At 42.5% G+C, this 23688-nt stretch overlaps 2 protein-coding genes across 8 annotated transcripts in view; both read left to right on the forward strand.

Moving 5' to 3' along the window:
* The first annotated feature begins 3147 nt into the window (after window positions 1-3147).
* GCM2 (glial cells missing transcription factor 2) lies at window positions 3148-8228 on the forward strand. The gene is made up of 5 exons (XM_048322711.1): window positions 3148-3189; window positions 4451-4703; window positions 5093-5205; window positions 6648-6773; window positions 7014-8228. The coding sequence occupies exons 1-5, from the start codon at window positions 3148-3150 to the stop codon at window positions 7893-7895; spliced, it is 1416 nt and encodes a 471-aa protein (XP_048178668.1). The 3' UTR covers window positions 7896-8228.
* Window positions 8229-16290: 8062 nt separating this feature from the next.
* MAK (male germ cell associated kinase) overlaps window positions 16291-23688 on the forward strand; it is a 29483-nt gene continuing 22085 nt past the window's right edge. For 2 of the 7 annotated variants that reach the window (XM_048309377.1, XM_048309420.1), the window contains exons 1-4: window positions 16303-16432; window positions 18534-18643; window positions 21523-21860; window positions 23550-23604. In XM_048309377.1, the coding sequence (XP_048165334.1) occupies window positions 21760-21860; window positions 23550-23604 (156 nt within the window). In that variant the 5' untranslated portion in view covers window positions 16303-16432; window positions 18534-18643; window positions 21523-21759. Of the gene's footprint in view, window positions 16433-18533; window positions 18644-21522; window positions 21861-23549; window positions 23605-23688 lie in introns of all 7 variants that reach the window. The other 5 variants (XM_048309406.1, XM_048309412.1, XM_048309428.1 and 2 more) reach the window with 5 other exon arrangements.

Genomic DNA, 23688 nt, shown 5'->3' on the forward strand with positions numbered 1-23688 from the left:
ACTACAAGGCAGGAACACAACATTTTGGACCGAGAACTCCTCAGTACAACTCTGCTAATAGAGAGCATGTGTTAACTGTTCCCTGATAGCTGTGCTAGATCCAGGTGTTACTCATCTTCAGCACAATTGCATTTCTGCTACTATAAGTATTACCAGCTGAAATCAATATAGTGCCATTGTGCCAGAAGAGAAAATGCAATTTTGGATTAAATGCATCTGGTTCCTTACATATCTAGCGAGACACCTTCAAAAGAATATCTCAGATTATTTATTACTAGAACTGTATTTTGCTGGAGCATTTAAAATGCATTTAGAAGTCTATATCATTTCATCAATGGGACTCATAAAAACTCATCCTCTCCTTCCACTATCAGCTTTAAAAAAACCCAAACAACCCCAAACCTTTAAATTAGGGAATTAGTGGAGCCATAATATTGGTTGCTACACCAAAAGCAATAAAAGAGAGTAAGCATTTTTTTCCCTACTCAGTTCATGCAATATATTAAAAAAAAATTCTTTCCTGTGTGGCCAACAAGCAATCCCCTAGTTTTGACTTCCCTGGAGTTCTTTTTCTCATGCAAACAACCTTAAATCACATTAGTAACTTGTATACAATATTATACTCATCTTTGCTAGCAGTCCTTGCTCAATAAACAAGCTCTTCTTTTCTTGAAGATCACTTTTAAGGTAGAGCTGAATACACTTCAGCATCAGTGAAACATTCTGAAATTCATTCTTGTCCAGCTCCTACAGAAACACAGAGCGCTGTGCATCATTAGTCTGATACCCTCTGAGCTGGTTGTTAGGATAGTTGAGACTATTTATGGTACTTGCCTTTCTCAGTGCTTTGTCCAGCTGGTTTAAGAGAGAGTCATTGTATCTCTGGGGAGGCTCTACTTCTCCCTCTTGAAGCAGCTCATGTATTTTTTGAAATCCCTTCCCTTTAAAGGCATCAATGAGCAGTGATTCAAGCTGCAAAGGGAGGGGAAGGAAACAACTAGCGAGTAAAATAAGCAATCATTAAAATTGTTGCAGAACTAGTTATGATAAAATGCTTGCAATGCTGTTTCAAAAGTTGCAAGCTTTTTCTTCATTTTTGTTTGAGTTCATTTGTTTCTCTACTTTCATTTTACTCCTGTAACTAAAGTGAAATATCAGTCTTAATCTCCAAAAGAAAGAGAACCCTTGAAACTGATTAATCTTAAAAGATCCTGAATAAGGAAATAGGCAATTTAGTATGCCGCACTTGTAAGTCCCACAACTATTGCAATAATTTCTTCCCATTTACTAAGGAAAAGATTAAGGGGACTGCTGCACTTCCCACATAAAACTAAATTACTGAAAGTTCTAGGTCATGCCATATCCCATTAAGAAATGGGCCTCTGAAAAAAAAAAATATATATAAATAACAATTCATAAGATTAAGGTAAGCATGCATTTAAAAGATCCTTACATAGTCTTCTGCTCTGTGTGCCATACTGCTACTCACATCTCTATTTCGTTCTTCACTTTTTTCTTCCTTTAAAAACAAAAGGAAGGGAAAAATACAGGGAAGAAAAAAAATCCTCTATCTCCATTTCCTCCAAAAAAAAAAAAAGAAAACCCAGCCAACCAAAACAAACCCGAACACTTTTTCAGCCCCAAAGGTGAAGAGCACTTACTCATCCCCTCTCTCCCAAAACGCTGGTTTTCCTTCCTTATTTCCTGTGTTACAAAACCACCCCATGCCTCCCAGCCCGAGGTTTCTGGCAGCCACGGGGAGTCCGGCGGGTGTCCCCGGAGGGAGCCCGATGTGTCCCCCTCTCCGTGGCCGCTGCCGGGTCTCCACCGCGGGGAGCGCCGCTTACCTGAGCCATGGCGCGGGGGAGAAGGTCCGGGGGCTGCTTCACACCCTCCCCACGGCCATGACCCGCTACTGCTGGACACACCCGAGTTTAGGGCGAAGGGAGACCCTCGCCAGCTTTTCTCACAGCTCCGAGCGCTCTCCTTTCCTCAGCGAGCCCTCAGTCTATACCCCAGCGCCGGAGAAAAAAAGAAGAGTAAGCAGCCGGTTTCGCACCCGCCCCAAAAAGCCGCAGCTGTGGGGCGCCTGGGACGGACCCTCCACACCAGAGCACCGGGCGAGCCCAGGGGTGCAAAAGAGGAGTCCGGAGCCTCCCTGGGGACTGCTCTCGGCCGAGGGGTGCCACAGCCGGCGTGTACTGCTGCCTGATGCGCTTTATTGTGCTCAGCTGAGTGTAAAGTTCAGTAAATTTTGGACCAGAGAGGATGGAAGCGAATGAGAAAATCATTCTGACCAGGTGGAATCGTTTAAAAGGTGACAGCAGCGCTTGGCGTTCAAGGGCTCGGTTTCTATGCTGTTGTGGATAATTTTTTTCTTTCTGTTTTTCACCGCAAAAATCAATCTCCCTCCTTTCTCGCCACAACCCCTCCCCCCCCCCCCAAAAAAAAAAGAAAACAAACCAACAACAAACAAAACCAAACAACCTCACGAAAACCAAACCAACAAACCAAAAAACTTCAAACATCAGACCCCATTGGTTATTTCTTTGGAAGAGAAAAGGTAAGAAAAAACCTATAACTTTTTAACAAGTTAAAATGTGCCACCAACACCAGCTTTGCATTTTACACCAGGTGCTATAGAGCACAGCGCGAAGGGGAAACCTGCCCAATAACGCCGATTTCGTTTACATCCAAACAGCAGGTTATTCAGAATCTTTGCCTCCCTCCGGGGGCTTTACAAGCTGCGGGCAGCTCCGGGCAACGCTCAAAATCCAGTATCAGGAGCGTCCCGGACGGGTCCCCCACCGCTCCATCACCCCTCACATCCCGGCACCCGCGGGAGAGAGCGGCAGAGCACCGCGGCTGCCGGGTTAGACTTCCAAACCCTGCTCAAGTTTGCCGAGGTGACGGCCCCAGTGCACAACCCCTGTGTCTATCCCCCGTCACACACCTTCAGGTGACGGTGGCGCAACCCGCCTGTGGCGTGGAGGGGGAGCGCAGCTCCTGCCCACCCAGGTGCCGCGGCGGGTTCGGGGATGGTGCTGCTGTTCCGCCTGCGGGGCCGGCTGAGAGCTACTCCCCCACCTCGGCGACGCCCCGACGGCATAAAAAACCGGGAGCTGTCACCCACGGCCACTCTCTGCCATGAAGCTCACCTGGGATATCAATGACCCCAAGCTGCCGCAGGTAACGGGTGGCCGGGGAGGTACTGCGGAGAGTTTCCCTCCAACTCTAACGCGGAGTTGGGGAGCAGCAGAACAAACTTCACTCTAAGCAAGGCTTTGTTTTTTGTCTGCTTTATTTCTCTTGCACCTTTTCACTTTTTTTGTTATTGTTTTGTAGTCTTTATAAAGTCACTTGTAATGAAAGCATGGATTTGATACACAGCTTTGGCTAGCTGGGTATGAACTCCTAAAACAACCTGTGGCTCCATTGGGCCAGTTTTCTTCTCCCTCATCCCCCTCTTCCTTGTTCAAGAAATGTTGAATAGAAGATTGAATTGACTGTTTACTACTATGATCCAAGTTACCTAATTATATCTTTGGTTTATTGATGCGACACTTTAATGCCAATGAGCACTCCACTCTTTGTCTTGTTGTGAGTTTCAAGTGTTTTATTATCTGCAACTTTTTTCATCTTAGAGTTTATTTAAGTTTATAGAGCCCATGCTGTTACAGAATGTCTTCATGCTGTAAATGTTGGTAGTTTACTTCTGTTTGCTGGGATTGCTCACATGTGGTACGTGAATATGTTAAATATGTATTGTATTGTAAATACTTGCAGTTTAAAATCTTAGTTCTTCTTTCATAGTTCTGGCAATTACGTTTTAGTAAGGAACTCCAGAAAGCCAGTGAAACCCGAAATTGAACAAATTCTTTGTTTGAACCACTATACATACGTGGAAGTACATTTGCAATGACAAATCTTTTTATCTCTATTTTTTGAGGAAAGCCTTATTCAAATCATATTAGATGCACTTTAAGAAGCTGTTCCATAGCTAAGACTTCTAGTTTCCTGCCTGCAGGTGCATGGTCCCACAAGAAGGAGAACTTAATAGCAGTCATGATCAGGGTGGCTTGTGTCCTGTCTGGGCACACTGGTGGTAGACTAGTCAGTAAATTCTGGTAGTAAGGCGGATGTCTTATAGCTGGGTGACTTCACTGTAAAAGGCATATGTGTCAAAGGACTGTGATATAATGGATCACAATGCAAAAGAGGAAAGGATCCTGACTTTCTTTTGAGATCTGGAATCTCAGACTGCCCTAGCCCTTTTAGAGAGCGCTTCTGAATAAGCTATTCTTTCAATACTTCTTCTTCTGCTGCTTGGGTGGTCACAGAAGAAGCATTTTTCCCCCGTTACATGTTTTATAACAAGGCAAAAATATCAGGTTGTAATATACTAATAATGTGCTCTTGCTGTTCACCTTGCTGCCTTGCCCTGCTGCAGGAGCCCAAGCAGTTCGATGCCTTCCAGGAATGGCCCGATGGCTACGTGCGGCTCATCTACTCGAGCGAGGAGAAGAACGCGCAGCGGCACCTCAGCGGCTGGGCCATGCGCAACACCAACAACCACAACTGCCAGATCCTCAAGAAGTCCTGCCTGGGGGTGGTGGTGTGTGCCCGGAGCTGCGCCCTGCCCGGCGGGGCCAGGCTGCAGCTCCGCCCCGCCATATGCGACAAGGCTCGGCAGAAGCAACAAAGTAAGAGGCACCCAGAGAGAGCTGCCATGCCCACGGGACCCCATTTCTTTCATCTGGGCTTGATTTTTAAACCGGAGTCACTCTTACTTGCGCGCAGACTAAGGCATAATTGCAATGACTGATTAATTCCAAATTTCATCAATGTCTGTTTGCAAATTCTTAAGGGGATCCGAATTAATATCCTTTAAATTATTAGCATTTGTATCTCGTGGACAGTTCTAGTTCATACCGTTCAGTTATGCTTGCTAGTCTATGATGCATTTCCTTGGACAATACATTTTAATCTGAATTTTAGAGAAGTCTGACCATGTTGCTCTTGAGCTCTGTTTACTCTCAGGCAGCACCCTTGTCCTTAACCAGTCTCTTCAGTAGTTTCTGTCTGTTCACAGAGAAAGCCTGCCCCAACTGTAACTCTGCCCTCGAGCTGATTCCTTGCCGAGGACACAGCGGCTATCCGGTCACGAACTTCTGGAGGCTTGATGGCAAAGCAATATTTTTCCAGGTAAAAAGCAGCCGTATTTATTTGTGCACACTATATAAATTGTATCTGTATATAAAATAATACCTGTAAAGAGAGAGATTTCTTCTTCCTCCCCCCTTTTCTTTTTCTGTGTAACACAGAGCATGATGAGCAGGGTGGAGGTCTGGTCTGTGACTGAATTTCTCTTTAGTAGGAATATGACAAGAACAAATAAAACAAAAATATTTGGCTGCCTCTTTAAAAGCTGTACTTGGGTTGACAGTATTCAGTTTTAACTACAATATCATTGATGGCTAAAATTCTCCTGTTTACAGAACAAAAATATGAACAAAAAGGTTGTCTTGCACCCTGGTGCCTATGACAACTGAATCTCTCCAATATTTATTCCCAAATATTTATTTTCTACTAAAATAAATGGGAAAAAAAGCCTTACTTAATTTACGTAAGCTGAAACATGAAAATTCTACTTAATATGAAACTAGCCTTTGAATTTTGAAGGAATTAAAATCTTGCCAGAAAAAAGAAGAATCTTAGCTAAAATTTGATATTTAATGTTGATTTTTTTTTTTTTTGGCAGTATTAGAACAAAACGTAAACAAAAAGTTTCTGTTCTATGAGATTACATTCTATCCTGGATAAATTTTTTCCCTGACTCACACAGCAATGAATTCTGTTCTCCAGTCAGTAAATGGAAGAAAACTGGCCATATTCCCAGATTCCCACCTATGTTATTCAAATGTTCTCTTATAGACATGCAAAACTCGAAGACTTTTCCTATCAAAAAAGTTGATAAATCCTTGCTCAGAAGTTAATTTCTGCTTGAGAAAGGACAGTGTTTTAAAAGCAATTTTTAGCTTCCTACTTTATATTTGGGACTAAATGCAGATTTGTTCAGACAAATGAGTAAGGACATGTAGCATACATGGCTTCATCATTTGATTACATAGATTTGTATACCTATAGATGTTTCAACAGCAGAGCATCTTTGGATGGTTTTCCAGGGTCTAATCTTCAGTCCTATTCAAGAAGGTGTATTGCTTTAAGAGAATATTTGTCATCTTGTGGCATGAAACCTCTTTAATGCCTATTTATACTATTTATATATGTACTTACAAAGCAAAACTGAGATACTGGACTGCAGAAAACCAACCAAACTAAATTGACATATATTGTTTTCTCCTTAGTTCAAATTATCTACTCCTGAATGTCACAAACTTAGGTAACACTTTTGATCCTTCATCAGCTCTGCAGTCCTCACTGACTTCTCCCTCACTTTTTCCTTCTATCTACATCCAAATCATGATTTATTCTATTTACTTATTTTTACAAAGAATTGGTCCTTCCTTTCTTCTTGTGCCAAACCACAGACCATGCTGTGACTACCTCTTGTGCTACTTGGAGCATTTTCTCTTATATTACCCCCTTCCAGGTTCACATCTAATTCTTTGTTAATCCTAATTTAGGCTAAAGGAGTCCATGACCATCCCAGGCCAGAGAGTAAACTGGAGGCAGAGGCAAGAAGAAGTGCAATTAAGAAGCAAATGTCCTCTTATCACCACTCCCAGAAAAAGCGACCTCTAAACTCAGAGGTAAGTCAAAGTCATTAGTCAAATAAAAAGGTGACATAAATGAACTTGTTTTTGTTTGGGGTTTTTTTGTCAATTAAAAAGGTGTGATAAGCACATACTGGGAATCTCAGGGCAAAACAAAGATTTACACCATGCTACACCTGTTAATTTGGGGCTGAAAGGAGCAATAGCACAAGTATTGAGACACGTGTGTGGGCAGTATTGATTCCTGAATCTTAAACATCTACTTCTCCTTGCCAGGCAGGAAGGTATCATGACAGCAGTGGTTACACCAATAACCTACAGAATTTTCACTGCATGGATGGCCCAGAAAGAGTTGGTATCTTCACAGACACCAATTTTTCGATTCCAGCCCAGTCTTACCCTTCACTGCAGAACACAGACCTCTACAAGGCACCTTATGACTCAGCCAGCTTCCAAGAGGACCAGCTATCTCCATACCCTAAATGCCCAAATCCAAGGATCTACATGCCCAGGCCATGCAGTTACGAGTTTGGAGTTCCTACCTTTATAAGCTCGAGTCCTTACCCAACATTTTACAAAGAGCTGGCCAGTCCTGCCATTGATGCAGATCCCCTCAGTCTGAACGGGTCTCACTACAGTGCTGTGACTACCCATGATAAGAGCTTTGATAACGCTGGCAGACATTACGGACTGAAACCAGTGTGGGGAAAAACCAGCAGCGGAGACCGGAGTGACTACGGGCAGATGCCAACAAGTGCTCCCCACGCTTACTACAGTGGGGACTATCCCTGCAGGTACAGCCCCAGCCCTGCTCCCATGGCCCCGCCACTGCAGACGGTCATCACCACCACCACCAAGGTGTCCTACCAGGCCTACAAGCCACCCGCGCTGAAATACAGCGACAACCTCTGTGATATGAAAAACCTTCAGAGCTATACTCACATGGCAGAAAATGTCTCGGGTGCCATCTATTCGGGGATGAAGATTCAGGAAGACTTTGGGATGATAAAGTCAGCGTTGCTCTACCAGCATGACTCCATCCCCACAAAGTCCAAACCAACCGAGAGTGTGGAGAGCTATCGGTATGGGCTCCCTCTGGGGAACAGCTTTGGGGAGCATGAAGGCCAGGCCCTAAGGTTTGAGAGTGCTGAATACTGACTAAACAGTGCCTAAATGGCAAATACACGAAGATGACCACGTGGATGCTAAGCTAGGTGGTTTGGGATTTGAGGAGAGGTAAGGAAGCAGTACATCAAGACAGCTTTTTTCTAAAAGCACCTTTCTGGTGCTGTGTGCTGAGTGAATTATATTTTGTACCTAATTTCAAAGAAGCCCCACACAATCTCTAAAATGGCACAAGCAGCTGAGCCCAAAACACACCTGAGAGAAGACAATATGGAGGCACAGCTCCTCTGGAAGTCAACAGCCTCCTCTGACAGCAAGTGCAACCCACTTATAGCTACAACTCCTGCCAGATGCCTCAAGCTTTGAGAGAACACTCCATCTGTAAGAAAGAAAAGGTTAATCAGGCAATGGAAAAAAAGATGAAGGAAGTTAGCTGTAAATTATAGTCAACTGAAGGAAATGGCAGGGAAAGAAAGAAATAAAAGAAATGTGAAAGCAAGACAATTTGCAGAATAATTCACCTGAATGGTCCATTCACCTGCCATGATCCTTTTGACGAATGGAAAGATCAGCAAAGTTTCTCTGAAATGAGAAATGAAAAACCTGAAACCTAAGAAATGAAACATGCTAAATGCAGGTTGCTTTTTGATCCCCTGTATCAAGAGTAGAGACTACCCAGACTTTCTATGTAAGAAGGACAGCCCAGCACAGCCACACCAGGAACTGATGCCCTGTAACACTCAGCCGGGAGGCAGGAAGGCTCAGGTTACCCCCACTAAGCCTGCTCAGCATCACATGGATACCAGGGTTAATATGCATGGTCATGAAAACCATTTGCAGAGAAACTGGTTTTTGCTTAAAGGGGCCTGGCAAGCTGGTCAGACCAATACTGCATGGGTATTGGTGCAAAATTCTCTTTACCTATGAATACAACTCGTCCTGTCTAGGAATGCAACATCCCAGCTACTTAGCAGTACAGGTCAGTGTTGAATGCATCTTTCCTGGCTGCCTCTCTGCACTCCATCTCCATCAGGTCTTTCTCTCTCTCCTGAGGGACTTCTAGTCATTTTTCCCTCTGCAATCATAGCTCCCCATGACAACCCTACTTTGGAAATTAAACAACCAGCCAACAGAGAGGTTACAAAACAAAAATCTCCAAACTGAACTAAACAAGGAAAATGTAGGGAAATGCATTCCCAAATTCATCCCTAGACTAACTCATTATTCTGGAAAGCAGAAAAACCAGAGCCATGCTGGTTTAAAACTAAAGATATTTTGAAAGCTGCCTAGTACTGGGGAATAGAATGTTCACCCAAAATGTGTGCCAAGCAAGGGAGCTAAGTAGACACAGGGGATTGGCCAGGGTTAAAAATTTCTTTTGGTATCACTTTTATTAAGTTACCAAGTATCTTCAACTTTTTGAACACTTTTTTTTTTTTTTTACATCTGTCTTATGTATATTTTTGCTGTTTTGAGTAGCAGCATACTACTGTAGTCTTTCAATAAATGTAAAATCACAGTTAAAAGCAAGGCACCATGTAAAGTAATGTGAGCAGCTGGTAGTTAGAATGATAAGGTTCTGTGCATTGAAGCCATCATGAAACTGGTAAACAAATTTTATTTTCAAAACACCATACACATATCTGAGGTTTAAAAACAGCTATTTGTGATGTAGTATATTTTCTTTCTTTTTATATTTTTATGAAAAACACTGTGTTCAGTCTGAGATGTGAAACTGAGCCCCACAGGAATTTAGTTAATAGCATCCTGTTTTCAGCAGTGGGTTGTTCAGCATTTTAAAAATTCAAGCCAGGAAAAGAAGGAATTCACAAAAGGACTAAATTAATTCATCTGCAGCAAGCTTACCCTGTCTTTTAGCTTTAGCATACTTGCTGTATATGTCCCTTGGCTTTTGTTAAACTCTTATGGCAATTCTTCTACCAAGTGTTTTAAATTACTGGTAAGAACAGATTCCAGTGAACAACATCAGCTTGAGAATTAGCCCATATACTAACCTTTAAAAAAGAAAAAAAAAGGTGGTTTGTGATTTATTACCCAGGAAGACTAATGCAAAATGTTAGAGTTTAGGAATATATAACACTGCCTGTTTCCAGAACTGGGATTTCTCATCTGTATGCCAAATCATACTGAGGCATTTGACATGAGAATAAAAATCAAGGCTTACAGCCTTATAAGTTTAAAGGGAAAAAAAGTATAAGAGGGGAATAAGGCCAAACAAAATGGCTAAAAAAGCTGGAAAGATTCACTGCAGATAGGAAAATCAAGGAAAATATCAAAGCTGTACATTGCTCTATTTTATATTGATTTTAGAGGAGTTAGCCAACCACAACTCAAGCACAAGTTATTAAAATACTACATGCTATTAAAACAGACAAGCTGTGGGGGTTGCATGCTGTTTACATTACTGCTATGAAACTTGTCATTGTAGTTGTATGCTTAAATCATTATGTTATCCAATTAAACACAGCCTTTTAAGCAGAACTTTGCACACCACTAAAGAAAATGCAGCCAATTGTGTTAAGATGCTACTTTTAGTGTGTGGATTTATTTATAATAAACATGACAGCTGCTTAAGCACAGTGAAAAGCTATGGTGGCGATTACCTTGCTGCATCATCTGTAGCAGTACAACAAATAAAACCACTCTAAAGGTTATTGTAGTCTTTCCTCACTTTGCTTCCTTTCATGTACAATTGTCCGGGATGAGATTAGCTGTATATTACCCTTTTCAGATAAAAGATCAGATGGATAGTCTAGAGATGTAGACAGTTTTTCTCTTCAAAATACATAAATGTAAAGGCAATGGGAGCTTCTGTAACAAAAAAAGAGCTGAAATTGAAAGCCTCATTGTAAGTTTATACAGCTGCAGGATTGACTTTAAAAGCATGTTCCTCAGGCAAAGCAGCATCCTGAAGCAAGATGGTCCCTGAGTAAGCACCTTCTCTTCCATTAATTGTCCCTTTCAAGTGTGGTTTCTGGTCCTGCATTGAACACCTGAGAGGAGCCCTTCACTGGCCTGTACCCTGTACTCTAACAGACATCCTCATCTAACAAACTCCAGTTGTTATGGCAAAATCACAGAGGGAGTGGAGGAGAAGGTGCTTTTGAATCTCAGTCTCCTGTGGCTCTGGCCTCATATGGGTTACAAGGGCCCTACTGAGGTAAAGCACCATCTGTCCCCGTGCTGAGGCTGCCCTTTGTACCAAAACAACAGCCTCGTAATGGCAGAGGTTAAAAGCCCAAGTGTTGAATGGGTGCCTCCCAGAGACAAAAGGCCCCGTGACAATATTTTTCAACCGTGTACCCACCAAATGCAGCCATGTGTCACACGCCTGATGGATGCATATACATGTGGGTATCACTTCATGGTCACATCTCCTCCTGGAGGGAGGACAGAGCCAGTCACACTGTGCTGCTCCACGACCACATGTATCCCCCCAGTCCTGCTAAAGACCTCTTTTGAGAGTCCGAGCGATTTGCTGAGCACTTGCTCCTCTTCTGGAAGCAGGTTATCTCAGGGCGTTTCAAATGTGCTAAATGCTACAAGCAAGGCACGCAAGAATTTGGCTGTTCTGGGCTTCTTGAGCATGAAGTAGTTGATCTCTTCATTTGGGGGTACAAACCATCACTTTTAAAGACAGAGACAAGCTTTCCTCTGAGTTCTATGTGTGGAAGCCACCACTGTAACAGAGTAGAATATGATTTGAGACTTTTGTTCCCGGGGATTTTCTGTGATTTCTTCTGGATTTCTGGGGTTTTTCTTAGTGTCTTTTTTGGGGGGAAGTTATCTAATACAACTGAGACAGCTTTCACCAAAGTAGATCATGTTTCCTTAGAGACATCATTTAGTAGGGTGCACAGTGCAGTTCTAGGGATGCATTTAGGAAAGATCATGTCATTCCCACCTTTATTAGTAGAAGTCACATGCAGATATAAAAAGGGAAGAACTGAGGCTTTTAGTGTTGGAGTGGTTCCTCACAGCACACTGAATGAAAAGTTATTCCAGGCCTGTTAAAATCCCTCTGCCTGAGAAATAATGAGACTGGTGTACAGTGGTTATCCATGCCCGGATTACTGCCTTTGGTGTTCTAGCTGCCTAAAGTTAAGTATCTGCCTGTCACTCACAAACAAAGGGAGTAAAAACCAGGTACTGTTTATGTAGTGCTACACCTGGGATTGTGCAAAATGAAGAGTGCTTTTCAACACAGCACCTCTCTAGGCTTGCAAGAGTCCACACGAGACACGAAGATCAGTGGGATGATACAGGTGTGAGCAAGTATCTCAGAGAAACCTCGCTAGTTTGGCTCAACTTCATTCAAACAAACAGAAAAATGAAGTTTACACAATCCCTATAAGCTTCAACATGCATGCTGGCACTTGTGATGGTGTTTGGGAGAAGGCAGTTTCAGGTATTTTGGCTGGCACTTGAGCCTTTAAGGACCACAACTTAAAGCAGGTTCTTTCAACAGAAAATTACCAGTGGCTCTGCTTGTGTTGTTTTGCAAAATAAGCAGGGAAGCAGGTGCATGAGGATGTTCTCAGAGGTGCTTTAGCAGGGCTCACAAACATCCTGGGTCTCTTTGTTCCATCCTGTTTCCTTTCCTTCAGTTTCCTGGTTCATAGCAAGAGCACAGGACAGCATCTCTCTCCTGTCTTTATGACAAAATGAAGTGTTAAGTGACTGGCTTGCAGTGCTGGTACTGCGATTCCACACCGTGTTGCAGTCTGGCTCAAACACTGGCAAGTCCTGTCTACAGCCTTTCTGTCTTCATGTGTGTGAAAAGGTGGGAACCATTACACAAAGTGCCAACAATTGACAGACACAAGGTCCTGGTAACAGAATTTAGACAAATATTTCTCTTGTGCAAAACTAATACAGAAATTATTTAAACATCAACCCCTTGCTTGTGCCAGATCTCTTATAAGTGACTGTAATTAGACTGGAAATGCCCCACAGGCAACCAAGAGCATTTTCATCTTGTTCAGCAACATGGACAGTGGGACTGAATGCACCCTCAGCAGGTTTGCTGGTGACACCAAGCTGTGTTGTGCAGTCAGCACGCTGGAGGGAAGGGATGGCATCCAGATGGACTGGACAGGCTGGAGAGGGGGGCCTGTGTGAACCTCATGGAGTTCAACAAGGCCAAGTGCAAGGTCTTGCATGTGGGTCAGGGCAACCTCAAGGACAAATACAGGCTGGGGGAGAATGGATTGAGAGCAGCCCTGGGGAGAAGGACTTGGGGGTGTTGGTTGATGAGAAGCTCAGCATGACCCAGCAGTGTGTGGCTGCAGCCCAGAAAGCCAAATGTATCCTGGGTATGCATCCAAAGCAGCATGGCCAGCAGGCTGGGGGAGGTGACTCTGCCACTCTGCACTGCTTGAGTGAGACCCTATCCAGCTCTGGGGTCCCCAAAATAAGAAGGACATGGACCTGTTGGAGCAAAGCCAGAGGAGGCCACGAAGATGCTCACAGGGCTGGAGCACCCCTCCTATGAAGACAGGATGAGGGAAGTTGGAGCTGTTCAGCCTGGAGAAAAAAAGAGTTCTGGGCTGACCTTGTAGCATCCTTCCAGTACCTAATGGGGGCCTGCAAGAGAGCTGGAGGACTTTTTACATGTGGGGATAGGACAAGGGGGCATGACTTTACACTGAGACAGGGTGGGTTTAGATTGGATATATGGAAGAAATTCTTTACTGTGAGGGTGGTGAGGCACAGGAACAGGGTGCCCAGAAAAGCTGTGGATGCCCTGTAAGTGTTCAAGACCAGTTTGGATTGGACACCTGATCTAGTGGAAGGTGTCCCTGACCATGGCAGGGAGGTTGGAACTACATGGTTTTAAGGTTCCTTCCAGCCCAAACCATTCTATGATCTTATGAAACTGAATGGCAGCACCAGGGGAAGAGGAGGGAGCCCATCACTGGGAAAGCACAGCCATGGGACATGGCTAAACTGTAGAGAGAGGAAAGGAAAGAAGGGCAGGGAGGGGACATCACAGGGCAACCGCTGCATCATTTCCACTGACAGTGGAGAAGTGTTTTCACATATGCAATGTAGGGATGCATCCACGTAGCAGTGATCAAACACATTCTTAGAGGTTAATGCATGGTGAAATTCTTTGCTATATACAGTCAGCTCCTGCTGAATCTCTGCCTGAATTCTACCGTGTGGGTAGACTTTTTGTCTTCTCATGTTCAAGTCTCACCTTTGAACTTTATTTTACCTGGCAGTCACCTCTGATGTTTTATTTCACTAAAGGAAACAGGCATATTTTGTTTCAGAAAATACAATGTTGTTTTCTTGTACTTTCATTTCAGCAAGCTATGTGCAAGTGGTCAAATCCTTTGGATTCCAGAAAACCGATTCCCATAGCCTCACGTTCCACCCAATTGACTTGAGGTAGAATCAATTAATCTGTCAACAAAGTCATCACAAAGTTACCATGCCAATTAATGAGGAACAGGGAGGGGAGGAAGAAAAAAAGGTATAATGAAGACAGCTTCCCATTTCTGCTCAGCAAGCCTGAGCTGCCAGCTTGGCAAAGCGGATAGGAATCGGAATTTCTAACACAATTTTCTGCCTTTCCCTCCGTGGTGCTTCTAGCAGTTAGTGTTGAAATGATCTCCTCCTTTTCTTGCCCCTCACTCTCAAAAACATTAAAAAATAGGAAGCTCAAGCTAATGTTGAGAGTTGAAGCTTAAAGTGAGACTTCCCTGCCAAAAGCACCTCTGGATCAGACACTATATATGCCATTTTTGTTAACCCTGCCTTCTGTAGATACAGGAGAAATGCAAGATTACAAAGGACCAAGCAGAAAGTTCATTATTATTTTTGCAATAGAAATACATATATTTTAGAATACATAGAGTACTCAAAGTTTCTCCCCTGCATCAGTATTAGCAACATGCATTTTAATAAATTTCTTACAATAAACAATAATAATAATTTTTAAAAATGCTAGGGGGAAAAAATCCCTCAGGTTTCACTACAGCTGTGAATATTACAGGTGGGAATTTCTGTACAAATCCTAAGTACACTGTGGCTTAGCTGGTAGCTTTGTTTCATATGATCACAAAATGGTTTGGATTGGATTGGAAGGAGACCTTGAAGATCATCTAGTTCCAACCCCCTTGCCATGGGCAGGTGATGCCATGAAGATTTTTGCCTTTTCTTTTTTACCCCTGTTACACCTTTTTACAGCTTCTGTATTCCTAGTGCTTTTTGCCTACATTCTTGGACTTGTTTGTCAAGCTAAGAGACTAAACATTTTAGAAGCTTCGTAGCCAGGGATCAGTGTGCCCCAGACCCCAAGGTCCTCTCCAGAACACATTCTGTAAACCAAGATAGAACCATCCAGGGGAAGGTTCCTTGGGGAGGGGGGGCTCACTTGAACCTCTCATTGGGGAATCTTTGATAGATATGCTAATTAGTAAAGCCTATAATGTTATACCCAGTGTTGGGGGGGATCGACACACACGGAAGAAGAGAGACACAGAGACACAGGGAAAGACTCGGTGGGGTACATCTCGATGCATATGACCTGGACGTGTACACCTAAGGATCCTTAAGAATAAATACCAAGGTAAAATCCCTTTTCCCCTTCTAACCGTGTATGCCTCTTGATTTTAAGACCAGGAAAAGGCATCACAGGGACACCTTCCATTAGACCAGGATGCTCAGAGTCCCATCCAAGCTGGCTTTGAACACCTCCAGGGAAGGGGCATCCACAACTTCCCTGGGTAACCTGTTCCCGTGCCTCACCACCATCACAGTAAATATTTTTTTTCCCAATACCTAATCTAAGCCTACTCTCTTTCAATTTGAACCCGTTTCCCTTTGTCCATTCTTTTGCAAATAGACTCTATCCATCTTTCCTGAAATTTCCCTTTAGGTAGTGGAAGGCTACTGCAAGGTCAGCCCAGAGCCTTCTGCTCTCCAGGCTGAACAGCTCCAACTCTCTCAGCCTGCCTGCATAGGAGAGCTGCTCCAGCCCTCTGAACATCACCGTGGCCCTGCTCTGGACTCGCTCCAACAGGTCCATGTCCTTCCTGTGCTGAGGACCCAGAGCCGGATGCAGCGCTCCCGGTGGGCTCTCACCAGACCACCAAACATATATTCAATATATAATTACTATCACCAGTAATTATACTAAAGACAGTCTAAAGACGATCTCGTGTATCATGGGGCCACCTGTCAGGGAACCTGTGACGTGGCTCTCATCGTCAGGCTCCGCTCCCGTTGCGCACCACCCCCTTTCCAATAGCGTGGTGTGCCCGCTCCCCCCAGCGCTCCTTATCCACCGCCTCCCAGCTCCTCCGCTCCATCTGCGACTCCCTGGCAGCCGTGACCGCGGCCGGGAGGGCGGTGCCGGCGGCGGGGCCCGCCCCAGCCCGGGGCCCGGCCCCGCGCCCGTCGCCCCGGTGACGGGGCAGAGCGGCCCGGCCGAGGGAGGCGGCGGGCGAGCCCGGGGCTCGGCGGCACCGCCCGGCTGGCTCCTCCCACAGCGCCCCGGTGAGTCGGGGGACGGCGGCGAGTCCCCCTCAGCGGGGCTGGTGAGCGTCCGTGCCCCGGGGGCTGGGCCTCCTTGGGGTCCTCCCAGCATGGAGGAGGTGCTGGGTTGGGCTGGAGCGGGAGCAGCCTGCGGTCCGTCCCCGGAGAGGGCGGCTGCTGCCGGCCCCCAGCGTGGTTCGGGGGGTTGGGGTTGCTGTGGGGTTGACTCGCGTGTGTGGGGAGCTGCCCCGCTGCGGTGCTGGGCTTGGGGAGCGGCAGCGCCGCGTGGGTGGGAGCCTGCGGGGACAGGGACCCTGCCTGCTGTGGCTTCGGTAGGGTAGAGCCGGGCCTTGGCGGCCGGAGAGGTCCGCGGTTAGTAAGAGGAGGTGAAGTTTTATTTAGGAGAACCGGGGTGAAACTCGCAGGCCGGGCGGTGCCGAGTTTCATAGCTTGAGTGAGCGGCAGGAGCGCCGTGCTCCCCTTGGCGCTGTGAGCCTGTGTTGGGGAAGGTACCTGCGCACTCTTGGGAGGTGACTGAATGTCATCAGGTGGAACTAATATGGAAACAAACATTTGTTTCCGCTCTCAAGACTGAGAGGGGATCTCATTAATGCACATAATTATCTCAGAGGCAGGTGCCAAGAGGATGGTGCTGGACTCTTCTGAGTGGTGCCCAGTGACAGGTTGAGGAGCAGTGGCCATAAACTGAAACACAGGGAGTTCCACCTCAACACAAGGAAGAACTTCTTTACACTGAGGGTGGCAGAGCACTGGAACAGGCTGCCCAGGGAGGTCACGGAGTCTCCCTCTCTGGAGACATTCCAAACCCACCTGCATGTGCTCTAGGTGACCCTGCCTTGGCAGGGGGTTTGGATTAGACGATCTCCAGAAGTCCCTTCCAACCGTAATGATTCTGTGTTTTATTGAAACTTAGGGTGGTGCAGATGCTGAAAGATGAGTGGCCCATGTTCCTTTGGGACACTGCCCGACGCTGGAGACTTGAAGGGCCAGCAGCACTGAAACCATTGTTGTCCTGAAACTTGCTGTACTGCGTTGTGGGAAGGGGTTTCATGGGGGTAGGAAGAGGTAGCCTTGCTGGCATGGTGGAAATGTCCTGAAAAGGTTGCTGTGAATCATTTTGGTTTGAAACCAAAGCTAGTTTACAACAAAACAGGGGAAAATACTTAGAGCAAACTGGAGTTCTCAATTTGATATACCCCATCCTGAATGCGTAATACAAACAAGTGAAAAAATATATTAGATTTTTAAAGGGAGTTTAAAAAAATTAAGGTGGTCTATTTCAAAGTACAAGTACTTATTGTCAATGTTGTTGACTTCTTTCTTGCAACTGAGAGTCATGCTTTTAAATAACTGCTGGCCTTTGATTAGAGTAATGGATTTGAGGTTAATCTCAAGAACTGGGTCCACCTGTCGTGGGACCTGTTTTCTGGCAGCTTTAGTAATATACAGTCACTACCAAGAAGGTTCTTGTTGCAAGATTTGTTTGTTGTTTTGTGGTTGGATTTAGTTTTGGGTTTGGTTTTTTTTTTTTTACTTTTAAAATTTGTGTCAGCATACATTCTGTGCTGTACAACACTGCCAGTTCTGATCATTGAGAACAGTACTGTGCTACGCAAACAGTTTTGGTGATTTCATCAGTTACTGTAAACAGGTTGGTAACATTGGTTGTGGGTGTTCTGCTTCTCTGTGTGCAAGGTCTTTATTGGCTCATACATCCTAGTTTCTATTTATTTGAGAGTAGTTTGTTTAGGATGCAAATGTAGAACTCTTGGTAAAGCATAGTATTTGTACACAAGAAATGTAGGTGGCTTGCTGCTATTCATTACCTTTTGAAATGTAATTCAGACATCTAAAATAACATAAAATTGCTGCTAATGCTTAAAACACCAGTAATATATTGAAAGTGAAGATTTGCTTCTTCAGTTATCTAGTACTTGTTCAGATTTGCTAAATTTACGCAAATTATAGATTCTGTCAAGCTATTGTATTTTGTCCTCTATTTGTCCCTGGCTTTAATCTTTCCTTAATCCTGTGTAAAGAGATTATGCACAGTATGTCGTTAAGAGTATCAAACAAGCTGTTTAGACTGGGATTTCTCTTGTCTGTTTGGTAGCTGACTATTATGACAATTTTACATTTTAGAGCTTCGCATCACTGAGGAAATAATATCATATAAGCATTAGTATGGAAAAGGCCACCTCAGAGGCTTGTTTTAACCAGAAAAGCTAGACTGCGTCCTTGCTTCTCCTCAGGTCAGTACAAAAGAGAGAACTAAACTGCAGATTAGAAAAAGAAAATGCAGAGAGACCACTGAGAAAAAATTGCACACCTTTTTGAGCTGGTTATGGGTGGTGTAAAGTACAAAGTATGGAGAAGTCTGTTGTAGAGAAACATGAATCTCCAGAGTATTTCTGTTCTAAATCATCATGCTCTGTAATTCCGGTACATGTCAGTGTGGGGTAGGTGTGATGGTACACAGACATTGTTACCAGGGTGTGTGGTTTTCACGCCTTGTTTTGTGCATTTCCATTGAGTGGATTTGACACTTCTATTTGATTACTGAAGGAATGTGCTGACTTTTCTGTACTTTACTTGATCAGATGTTTTCGTACCCTAAAAATTAAAGTATACAGCAGAAAAGAAATAAGGCAATACAATATATTACATAATAGACAAAATGCATAATTGGGTCTGTGAAGTGTTGAATTACACAGAACTTCTGGAGGGAAGGAACACTTTATGTGAGGTTGTTTTGACTGCACATGCCAAAATATTAGAATTGGACAAAAGGAATAATTGTGAAAGCATGTGATTAATATATACTCCAAAGAAAATTCCTTTGAAAGCTGATAGGATTTACGCACCAATATTAGAGGATTTAAAGGTCAAAACTCGAGTTTTGTGTCTAGTTCTGTTTATTGCAAATACTAGTTTTCCTCATGTTGTTTTTGGTCCACTTTGTTAGAGAGCAAAACGTTGAGCATGAAATGCATGCAAATTCTCCAGATTTTTATGTAACTCTAGGAATTCAAGATGGGACCATCTGTGGCAGGTATTGCTGAATTCCCTCAAAAAACCCCATACCTTAAACAATGTACAATGATATTTATTGAAACAGAGAAACACAGGCACCTAAAACGTGTTACATATGATATGCCTATGTACACCTATACACAAAACACATACACAGTTTATCATTACTGACACTTTAGATGTGATGCCGTGTTTTAAAATGGCTATAAGAACGCCCTCAGAAAGTTTTCGTGTTGTTTTGGTTTTTTTAATATATACATAAAGCTAACAATTGACAACTTTCAAAATATGTATGCAGAATGTGTCTTAACTTGGAATAAACACTCTTGATCATCTGCTTATTACAGGAGTTAACAAATAGCCTTGTTGTAAAAAGGCATTATTGATGGTGTTAAAGACTAGAGTGCATGCAGGCATTTTGGGGAATAAGATAAAAAGCTGAACTCTGAGGAAAACAATTGGCTTAAATATATGAAAGTCCAATTTAAAATCTAGTCATAATTTGAGATGTCTATGTCACTTTTTGTTAAATCTGGTTTTTAGCTTTGTTTCAGAATACACTATTAACCAGAAATCTTATTTTATTATAGCTGTGGCTTTAGGGGAGGGGAGGTATAGATGGTTGTGGATAAAAACTTCTTTATAATTTTCCCTGACAAACTGATGTTTGTCTGGTGCAGAGATTATAAATTGATATGTCCACTAGGCCACTTGCTACTGGCATATTGACAGGTGATGTGAGACTCTTTCCTGGCAACAGAAGCAACAGGGAGTAACACTCTGTGTTATGACTTCTTTGAGGAAGCAGCCTTTCAACTAAAAACATCTTAGAAACATTGGTCTGTTGTCCAGGCAGATGTTTCCTTTACACAGCAGGCTAGTCTACTTGAGAAGCCAGCTTTATTGCTGAATTTTACCAGGCCTTTAAATCTCAGGCCTGAGTCTTGTTATGAGCTGAATTTGAGTTTCCTAATCTGTTTGGACAGACTGTAGCTAATTCTGGCATAAGGATAAAGACTACAGAGTTGCATGCTGAATTCTCCATCTCCTAGAAAGGTAGACTGACAGTGTGTTCCCATTGAGTCAAGTTTTATTTTGTATTTTCAGACAGCAGAGGCAAAAGGTAGAGGTAAATGCTGTTATTCAGTTAACGTGCAGTGGTTTGTTTGTGTAGTAGCATTTGGGTTACAGTGAGTAAAACAGTTGTTAGTTTTCCCTTGTTGTTAGTTTTTCCAGATAAATAAGTTGGTGACTCTTGTGAGTTAATGTAAGTATTCAACATCAGGCAACTGGCCTTCATCTGAAGCACTGGTGAAAGACAGTGTTCTGTATAATAGAAGCTGGGGTTCAGATTCAAATTTGGATGAGAATTCAAATTAACATTTACATGGATTCAAATATGATGATTCAACATTGTTCAGTATGGATTCTTCTCCAAATGACAATTTAATCTTCCATACCAGTACATGTAAGCTCTGTGCTTCTCTCTGCAGGCCTTGTAAAACTGAAGAATAAATGTAACTCTTCAGCCATTACTGTGCCTAAGAATTATGTGAACTTCAGAGCAAGACGTCCATGTACATTTATAACAAATCAGCTTATGTGGGTGAAGAATGCAGTGGTTAACTTGCTGCTTCACCTCCCTTCCTCACTAACTTTTAAGCATAGAAAGCCTGCTTGCATTACCAATCCAAAACACAGTGTTTCGACCCCAAGTTTGCCATGGCACCTTGTGCAAAATTTGTGTTCTTATGTTTTCCAGAACTTCAACTGTGCCTTTGTTATAGTTCAGGAAGCTGCTGCTGTTGGCAAATTCAGAGTAAGGAGTTCCATCAGAATACACCAGCTTTAAAAACACTTCTCTGGTTCTAGGGAATTATGACAGTAACCTTGATTCTCCAATCTCTGCTTACTCTAACCCTAATTGTACAGTAGGCACCTTTTGTGGTTTGAAAGATTGAAAGGAACTAATTACATTTAAGTCTTCTATTTAAAGAGCACATACAGATCTGGAGGGTTTGATACAAATAGTAGAGTGTCTCTTTCCTAAAATACTGTATAAGTAAGTCTTTTTCTTTTCTTTTTTTTTTTTTTTAAGGGTCTGTGTGAGAATGACCATGTTCTTCTGTTTCCCATGCTTCCTAACTGGATCTCAACGTAGCTATAGTTTGGAAGAGAGCAGTAAATATCCTGCTCAGTTATGAGAAACATTCACCAACGCAAAACAGTCTGGAAGAAGATTTCTCTTAAGAAAATCAAAGAGCACAGAACCCTTTGATAAAACAGAAGACATTTAGAGTTTCATAAGCTTTTGGCTGTCTGAGTCTTAAAAAAAATGAACCGTTACACAATTATGAAACAACTGGGTGATGGCACCTATGGCAGCGTGTTGATGGGGAAGAGCAATGAGTCAGGAGAACTTGTGGCTATCAAAAGGTATGTAGCATCTCACTTCAGTAAAGGTGCTTGCAAAATCTTAAAGATTTTCACTTCTGACTTTATTGTTGTCTTCCATTTGAGTAGAAAAGAAAAACATCCCTTTTAAAAAAGAAATTAACATAAAATCATTTTTTTTTTAGTTGAGATGTTTAACAAAGTGATTGTGAGTCAGATTTCAGGTAACTGATTAGTAGAGAGACACATCAGTTTAAGTTACTGATTTACATAGGCTTGTAAAATTGCATGCTGCTTTTGTTCAGTTTGAACATGCTTCCTACTAAAAATGTTAGGTCAGTACCAAAAGAGAAGCAAAAGTGAATGTGATTAATTAGGGAGTCTATTTATATGAACTGTAGGAATAGCAATCTTAACAGGTAGATTTGAAATTCCATCCCAGCCCCCCAAATGTTTGTAAGTACTGCATTAAGTTTCACGTGTTGCTACAGTGATAAATAACAGTAACAATCTGGTCAGGTAAATAAAGGCTGTCTCCTTGGATCTAGTGAAGTTGTGTTCTGTGAAATCAAGAGCATTGTCATACTTGCCTAAAAGATTATTACGAAACAAGAAAAATTCTACTCAAGGAGTGGGAAAGTTCCCCTTGTATTCCTAGAGAACTGCAAGCAGGATATAAAGTGTAAGTTGAAATACCAGAAATTGTATCTTGCTGAGACTCTTTTCTCTCATTTATGGATTTACGGCAGTAAGATAATTGTAATATAATTGATTGACTTTTTCTTTAAGAATTTCTGAGTATTTCGGGTTTCTCCATATCTTGCTGGTACTGTTACTGAAGTTAAAATGAATCTAAGCTAAAGAAAGAATCTCCAGTGGATTATTTTAATTATCTTTAGCAAAAGGAACAACATTTTGTGGAAAGTGGTTTTCATTCTCGTGATTTCAGGATTTGGAATTCTATTGTGTGATTTTTAAGTTTGGGACTTGAGAGGGGACAGTTTTGCTTAAAGATAGTTTTATTTTAAATGAAAGTCTTGGGTTTAAATTTCATCACTTTAGGTGCTAGAACTTTACAGAAACACAGCAATGACATTCACAACTTCATTCCAAGATCTGGGCAACACCAAATACCCACATTTGGATTTATGCAGGACTTACAAATAAATATATTACACTGTTATGTATAACAATTAGTTTAGAGGCTATGATGTTGCTTGAAAAAAAAAGGAACCTTTTTTTTTTGAAATTAGTATCTTGGAACAGATTTTTAAAATGATCGAGTCAGCTGTTTAATTAAAATAGTAAGCAATCCAGATATTTTGCAGATTTCAAAAATATAATTTTTTATTTCCCTAGAATATGCAACTTATGCATAAGGATGTGATTTTCCATATTATATGTGCAGTGTCATTGTTGCTTACTTTCTTATTAAAAGCATAATTCAAGTGATACAAAGGGGTTTTATGTCCCTTTTCCTTTGGAGTAACATGGTCTCTGGTTGTACTCTAAAAATTTGTTTCAGTGTTTGATGGTTAATCACTGTAAATTTCTAGCAATTCTAAGCGTTGAGTTTGTTTTTATTTATATTGCTGATGGCTATGCTAGAATTTTTAAATTGAGTTCAAAATATAGATAATGCTAGCCTTAGAAAATATCGTTTAGGTTTTCTTTTTCTAAAAGCATTCTGCACTGTTAACTGAAAATACTTTATCTTGGACTTTATTTCAGAATGAAAAGAAAGTTCTATTCATGGGATGAATGTATGAATTTGAGAGAAGTGAAGGTAAAGTGGTGAACATACCACGTTTAAAAATAAGTGTCTGGTTGGGCTTGATGAAGGAAAAGGGCAGCTGCCATGTCCAAGCAT

This window comes from Corvus hawaiiensis, chromosome 1 (assembly GCF_020740725.1).
Source record: "Corvus hawaiiensis isolate bCorHaw1 chromosome 1, bCorHaw1.pri.cur, whole genome shotgun sequence".
Lineage (NCBI taxonomy): Eukaryota > Metazoa > Chordata > Aves > Passeriformes > Corvidae > Corvus > Corvus hawaiiensis.